A 7,774-nucleotide genomic window follows, 5' to 3' on the forward strand; every position below is an offset into this window, starting at 1 on the left:
CTTTGTAACGAATCGCAAGAAAACCAAGAAACCATCTTTATACGATAACATCTTTATTCACCAATAGATTAAGAAAATTTCTGTAGCAGTTTCACAACCTTTTTTAATCTGGAACCACAGTGAAATTGAACAATAAAAGCAAATTTTACGTGTTATTATTGGAATCGTCTAGGACAAGCCTATTATCAACATACAACTTGTAGACGATTTCTTTCTTTCCCTGTTTCGCCGTTGATCTTATCATGGCGTCTGCACGATCTATCATGAATTTCATCTCGATTCCATCTTCAACAAACTCTCGTTCTACGTCCATCGCTTGTCCGTTTACCCAAATCTCTAGGGTCTGTTTAGCTAGAAAAAGCATTCCAAATGCTGTAAAATTCTTGTCGAAAATATATTTAAGTAAATCATTACATATAGTAATTAAGTCGTGTTTTTCGGTTTATTAGGGTTTTAAATATGGTGTATGCCATCATTTGAAGGGAGAGAACCAGAATTAGGGTAAGAGAGAGATATGTCAGCATAAAAATACTTTTACGTTGGATTTCAGAGCACTTAGGCATAAAATTACCAATTTTGCAATAATTTTATGGATTATTTATTTAATAACAATTATTCAATTATAGGTGATAGTTTTTTAAGCAAGCTATCAAAAATTAGTTCATAATTCACTATATCAACTGCATTATGATCATATAAATATTTTATAAATTGGCGTTGGATTTAGAATGCTTATTTCCTGACGATCTTACAATTTTGTTGGTGCATATATTTTTAGATTTCAATGAGGGATGCGTTTAACACAATATGAATATGGACTTGAAAATTAACCACTTTGGTAATATTGACGGCACAAAAGTGACCTGCTAGTAAAGTAAACAAGTCTTATACCGGGTGTAAAGTAATGCCCGTTTGAAGAGAGTTTACCTAGAACTAACAGCGTCCCTTAAATTTGCATGGAAAATTTAACCTGATTCTGATTTCTCGCCCCTAAAAATCTCCCAATGCGACATTTATGTAGAAACCGAGTAATTAATTTTTTTTCTTTTTTCATTTCTTCACTTTGACGTCCAACATTTTGAAATGCATCGTCTTTTAGACTAAGGTAAGTTGGGCTAAATCGTCATAATTTTGTCTCAAAATCTGGCAGAATTTTGTTCAGACCTTTTAGAGACAACCTGTATATTGTATATTTTATAGTTAGTTATTGACGGTTGTGTTTGTCTGAATATTATTTACAGTTATTAGTGTGAGTTGAAATTAATAGCGGTTTTATTGAGTTTATATTTACTGCAGAGGCCGCTTATAAGAAAATGTTATATAGGTAATAATAGATACAAAATATACTCAATGTATTTTTAACCGGCACAGTTCTGCAGATAACGCGATTCATATATTGTTTAATTTCCATTTAAATAGCTTAACCAAGTGCCATTTACTTTACTGCCACATTATTAACATATTGTCAACTTAACTACAGGATAATTTCCATGGATAGTTTGGAATAGAGCCTAGGTATTGGTGAGATTCTTCGTTTCTATGGAACGAAAATCAGGTTCTTATTAACCTTTTTACCCGTTTTATGCAAAACTGAAAGAGTATTATGTCGAATTTTTTAAAATTTAAGTACGGGTATTTTCATATTCATCTAAAAGTAAGTGACGGAAATATTTCATACCAAACACGACTGCAAATCTTTTGCTGTTATTTACAACGCTCCAAGATTTCATTGACTCCTGTTGTTTTTCTGCAAATTTTTCAATCGGTTTTCCATCTACCCACAATGAGTACGAGAACGAAAAAGGTGGGATGGGATCGACTCTTAGTTCGCATTTCACATTTTCTTGTCCAAGGGTGAATTTTATATCGCCTACTAGTTTGAACATCCATTCTTTGCGAAATACTTCCTGAAAGCAATAAGGTTATTATTATAGTGAGGGCCCATGGTTAGACACTAGTGCAATACAATCAATACCTAAAAGTTTACACGGAAGAGGATTTCCAAGGAATCTTGGTAAGGCTTTTATTTTACCGTTTTTGCGAAAACCGTCTCTTTGGCAAAGGTATGAGACATGACTTCCAATTGCATACTTTTGCAGCTAAAATGGAAATTTGGAGTACTATCTAATGGAATGTACCTCAAATTCTTTAAATTTTACCTTTAAAACAGGGCTTTAGTGCAGAAAACTTTCCAGGTAACATTGCCAAGAGATTGCTTTCCATCCGAACCATTAAAGAAATGTTGAAAAATTGCTTACGATTTTTGGAAATTATCTTCCTCTATTACTTTAGTTGATGATCGTTATATATTATGTTAGATATTTCTGCATTAAAAGGCAGCCATTAAAGAATATAAAGAATCATTCTTATAATATTTTATAAAAAAAGAATTAACCTTTCCGTCCAATCTTAAAACTCTTTTACCAGTGGTGGTCCCATGCTCAAACTCTACAATATGAACTCCATCAAAAAGTGGTACGCTCCAGTATGCAACAAGGTCAGACCGATCTTGTACAGGGTTTTGTTGTAAGTTTTGCATTTGGAGATAAAGTGTACGAACCTAAAATGGTTAGGTAATGCAGCTTGCTATAATTCCGCCTGCGATTTTTTAGGAAAACATAAGAAATTTTAATGAATTAAATATATTTTTTTATTACCTTGTTATGAAATAACGCCTCACGCTCTAGTAAGTGTCGAGAGTAACATTCATCCTTCACAGAAACACGGACGAACAATCCTTGTTAATGATTTCGTGACAAATTTGTCATCATTTTCAGAATCTAGGAAAAAATTATTAGAGAAACGAAAAATACCAAATGTAAAGTGTATGAAATGTGAATACATCAAATATGTGTGAGACACCCAAAAAGTCCTCGTGTTAGTCCCTCATGGAAGAAAGTTCTGGGCATAAGTAAACTCATTATTTCAAAAAGTTGAATTTAGGTGATTGGTCTAATTTCATTTTATTCATATTACTGAAGAAGAGGCCGTACATCGGCTTGTATTAGACAAAATGTACGCTCTTTCACTGATTTACAGTTCTTTGAGAATGATTTCTTGGTACCAATGAAAGTATCGTTAAAAAATCGAAAGTTTGACTCTCTGGCCATTATTAAAGGAGTGTTGGAACCTATTTGACCCAAGATATTTTTCATTTTTAATGTAATTTTGGTGGTTAGAGTTCTATTTTTTTTTAAGTGAGCACGTTCCAACAATATAAAATATCTCGATTTTGCAACAAATTTTATATATAAAATTTTTTGCTTGTTCGTCGTTTTGTATATAGCATTTCAATCAATTTTTTTCCGGTTATTTGCCGAAGAGTGTGGAAAATCACCCTATTTTTACAGTGAGTCACCAGTTGGTGTTGGGAAAACATTGGTACATGGAACTCTTCAAAATACTGAAATTTGGGTTCTTGCCTAGGTTTATGTTATAAATTTCGTAAGACATGCTCGAGAATCATGGTAAAATCGAAGAGTTTTTTTTTGACATTATTATAAACTACTGGAAAATAGTAGTAAGATTATAAAAAAAAACCAAAAAACAAAAAAATTTCTAAATTGGACGTGGAATTTCAAATTTTAATTAGTCTATTTGATATATGTATGCCAAATCGCAAGAACTTTTGGAGATAAAAAATACTTTAGAAGCCCGTTGATAAAGACTCTTATGAGAAATGTGCATCCTACATTTGAATTAAATGTCTAATAAATTTGAAGAACTGCAAAGAAAAAACGGACAGAAATCTGAAATTCTAACAAACGTATGTTTGTTAATAGGTATTTCTCAAGGAATGTTTATCTAAAAGACACCTTGATTTTGCGATGTTCTGGGACCTCCTGAAAGAACGATACATTCTGTTGTCTATTTGAATATGACCCAGCAGCACAATTTAGACTCATTTGTCTCTCATTGGGCGATCATTTTCATCAAAACTATTCCGAAACAATGAGGTAATTTTCCAACATCGAAGTTGACGTGTTTTGGTGTTCTCATAAATAAATTGTCAAGAAAAACATGTTCAGAGCGAACCTTTCCCTGTAACACCCTGCATATATGACCTATAATTAATCCTCACTAACGACTAGAAACAACTTTAGTAACTGTTTAATTTTTAAACCTTCCATTTTAACTGACGATTACACTTTATAAAAATAATTTTATTATGCATTTTTTCCTCATTTTATCAATTATTATATTGTACTACATGTAGTATTAAGTATAAGAGTATAAAATGTTATACTTATTTGAAACGCGTATGGTGAAGTTTTTGTTTTCACCTATATATATCGTTATGTACTTGTATAGGGTTTTCAAGAGATTGGTAAAGGTCTTATAACATAAAAAGGTCGCCCACTTACCAATTAAGTGAAGCCTCTCAATAACACTTGTGCACTCAATCAGTGGTGTATCAATTCTGCCTTATAACTATCTATTGAGTATCGATTGACCTTAATAAATTTTAACTGAGCATCAAGTTAATGGCTGATTGATAATAGATTTTACCGTTTTCCAACTTTGATGAAAAATAGTTTATGTTTATATCGGGGTTGCCAGCAGAAACGTTTTAGTAACCTCAAAGGGGGGAAAATAAGGAGTTTTCGCAGGACCCGTATTTCGTTTAAAGTTCAGGTGTTGTAAAACGTTCCAGTTTACATATAAACTCTACTTGAATGTAAATTCAACACCGTAAACAAATACGACAAATTTGAAATTTTAATCTGTGATCAGGTGAAACTTCCGGTATAAAACGCGGAGTTTTAGCGAAGAATATTAATTTTATACAGGAAATGGTATAAAATGTGCTTCGTAGATAAAAAAAAACCGTAATTTTTTACTATGTACACGGTGGTCAAATTTTCCTGGTTTGGACAAGAAATAGAAACAAAAACAGGAAGTCATGCTAGTATGCCTAATCATTTTAGTAGACTTAACTCAAAATTTTCATAGTAGTGACAGCACAATATCCAGTATATAAGTTTTATGAGATCTACTTAGTATACGTACGTGTCAGAATAATATTGGGAGCTTTTGCTTCGATTTTGTCATTTCTGTAGAAATAGTCTGTTACTGGCAAAGCTATTAAGCCGGCTTTTCAAACTCTTGCCAACTTTGACAGTAGGATAATACGAATAAAACCACAGTTACTTTTAAAATTTTTATTTGATAGCAATCCTTAAGAGCTAATTTGCTATTAAAGCAATGATCTTGGTGATGAGTCAGGTTAATTTCAAAAGAATTCTGAACACGGTAGGGAGAATTTACATGGTGGTGAATAGGGGATATATGAATAGAGTTCATCAAATTATTATTGACTTTTCGCATTCACACTTTTTTAGAAAAGAAAAATAAAACAGTGTCTTTTTGTACATTTTCCGTGTTTTCTTATTGAATAATGCACTTAAGCTATTTGCTTAAAGTAAGTATGTGGGGTGTTTCATCAGTTGTTAAATTCTCGCTATTCGACATCGATTTATCTAGTCAGATTATAGATTTTTATCTATTCCACTAAACTGATGCCGAAAATAAAACTGCGAACATATAGATGACGCAAAAATTTATTACAGGGACAACATCTGGAGGAAACCCGATTTATTAACACACACACTCTCTTGTTTGCTCTATGATAAGAAAATTTTAAATAAATATTAAAATTCTAATTTCATGTCTACGGCTTATCGAAATCACTCGTGAAAGTGCCAACATACTGTATGAAATGGAAGAATTGTTAAAACGGAAGTTAGTGGTAGTTGGTGACGGAGGTTGCGGCAAGACTTGTCTGTTAACTGTGTTTGCAAATAATGAGTTTCCTGAAGAACACGTCCCAACAATATTCGATACATACATAAAATTCATTACCATTGCAGAAAGAAACTTCAATTTAGTACTTTCAGACACTGCTGGTGAGGAAGATTATGACCGTCTTAGGCCGCTATCTTACTCCAACTGTGACGTAGTGCTTATATGTTTTGCAATTGATAATCCAGATTCTCTTTGTAACGTTAAATTGAAGTGGTTTCCAGAAATCACACATTTTTTACGATATGTGCCATATATTTTGGTTGGAACTAAAGTGGATCGTCGTGATCGAATTCCCGATAAGTGCGTAAATTATGAGGAAGGTCTCAAGATGTCCAAGCAAATCCGGGCCAATGCATATATGGAATGTTCGGCGAAATTTTGTTCAGGAATTCGTCCTATATTTGAGGAGGCTGCATTGTTAGCATTAAAACCTAGGAAAAAAACGTATTTGAAAAAATGTACACTTCTGTAAGGTAAATGGATATTGTTCCTGGAGATAATAATTTTTTTGTACATTACTTAAGTTGATAGTTCACTTCATCAGACTGTGGCATTTAGCTCTTATATGTAAAATAAAGTTTTCTACTCTTTTATTATCAATGGTAATTGTTATTTTTAAGCTTGAGCCTCATTTCAGAATTTATATCTACATTTATATAGTGAATCCACTTCATTATTTCTCATTCACAAGCATTTTCTGTAACAATAATAGTTCTATTTCACGACAGTAATACAATATCTTTTTACTTACATTAACAAAACACTCGGAAATCATTTTTATTCCATACTCGCGATGAAATAGGAATAGTTTTAACATGAACTAAGTACAAGACATGAAACAAGAAAAAAGAATATAAACAAGAAAATAATTTTGTATCACCGAATATTATATTCGCATATCTTAGAGTAGCCGAAAGAATAGAACCTTAAAAAATTTTTTTTTAGAGAAACGAACCACATTATATTGGCTTAGTCTGCATATTTTGATGCTCTGAATGCATATTTAACTTGTCCCCGGAATAGCCCCCATGTTCGGATATGAATATGCAAGTTTTTTTTGAAAAGTTGTTCTCTATCAAGTTTTCCAACTTTTTTATCGTTTCGTATCGTTTTCAATTAATTGACCATAATTATTAAAATAAAGATCGCGAACATGAAACTCATTTTGAGATATATAATCTTGGAACCAGTTGAACTTTCAGCAAAACTGAATAATAAACGACTCTTGAGCTTCTTGAGAAACAATTTACCTTTAGTTTTGGAGAGTCTTCCTCCAGTCTCAACACGATGTTTTCGGTTTATGGAACCTGCCGGTTCTGCTCATTGCTCTATATGTGCAAGAAAGTTTTTGAATATAAATTGTTCACGTTAATCGAGTGATCGGGGGTAGTAAACATTTGTGACCACCACGAAATACGGACTTAAACTCATTTGATTTCTTTTTTGGCGTGTTTTTCAATATTCAAGAAAGTGTAAATACAATTAGAAACAAAAATCAAACCTTAGCATTTTTTTCAAATCTGTTAGGTGTCTGAATGATAATGAGATGGGGCATCTTATCTCGGATACAGTATACGATTTGTGGGTACTAAATTAAATTAAATTTGAAAATTCTAACTTATTTCATATCGGAGTAATCGTCGCGCTGAAAATTGGTGTTTCATCGATATAAGTAGATTTAACATATGAAGGAAAATTTTAAATTTAATAAAACACTCTCACTTAGATTTTCAATGGGAAATTTTAACCAAATTCCATGAAATCCGTGATGAGTTTCAAGAATAATGAAGTCTGAGAACTCAAGAATGGTCGAAGACGGCCGTGGAAAACAAACGAACGTTTCGTAAAGTGGCTGCCATCTTTTATTTTCAGTTGTCAAAGTGGGTTTCACCGGTTTACATCGAGCTCATTATGAACTAAAAATATTAATTAAATATTAATTTAGTTTTGAAAAAGAAGCAAATTTTGT

General features: G+C 32.3%; 1 protein-coding gene and 1 pseudogene across 2 annotated transcripts; one reads left to right on the forward strand and one right to left on the reverse strand.

Annotated features, from left to right (window-relative positions):
• Positions 1-36: 36 nt before the first annotated feature.
• On the reverse strand, positions 37-4,524 carry LOC136346821 (fas apoptotic inhibitory molecule 1). Of its 2 annotated transcripts, none has more exons than XM_066296279.1 (5): positions 4,365-4,524; positions 2,658-2,780; positions 2,396-2,598; positions 1,679-1,907; positions 37-351 (listed from the first exon to the last, which is right to left on the reverse strand). In XM_066296279.1, exons 3-5 carry the CDS (start codon positions 2,537-2,539, stop codon positions 146-148), a joined length of 579 nt encoding a protein of 192 aa, XP_066152376.1. In that variant the 5' UTR covers positions 2,540-2,598; positions 2,658-2,780; positions 4,365-4,524; the 3' UTR covers positions 37-145. The 2 variants fall into 2 exon arrangements, with proteins under 2 accessions (XP_066152376.1, XP_066152375.1); XM_066296278.1 differs by having other exon boundaries at positions 2,396-2,560; positions 4,365-4,523.
• A 796-nt stretch (positions 4,525-5,320) lies between these two features.
• LOC136346649 (rho-related GTP-binding protein RhoA-B pseudogene) lies at positions 5,321-6,405 on the forward strand (annotated as a pseudogene).
• Positions 6,406-7,774: the final 1,369 nt, after the last annotated feature.

This window comes from Euwallacea fornicatus, chromosome 24, assembly GCF_040115645.1.
Source record: "Euwallacea fornicatus isolate EFF26 chromosome 24, ASM4011564v1, whole genome shotgun sequence".
Classification (NCBI taxonomy): domain Eukaryota; kingdom Metazoa; phylum Arthropoda; class Insecta; order Coleoptera; family Curculionidae; genus Euwallacea; species Euwallacea fornicatus.

Coding starts and splice junctions, on each gene's coding strand:
- LOC136346821 (XM_066296279.1), bottom strand. CDS start 2,539: ATGCAAAACTTACAACAAAACCCTGTACAAGATCGGTCTGACCTTGTT. Junction 1,908..2,395: donor TTTTAAGATTGGACGGAAAG/GTTAATTCTTTT, acceptor TATTGCTTTCAG/GAAGTATTTCGCAAAGAATG. Junction 352..1,678: donor AAGATTTGCAGTCGTGTTTG/GTATGAAATATT, acceptor TGCTTTTTCTAG/CTAAACAGACCCTAGAGATT.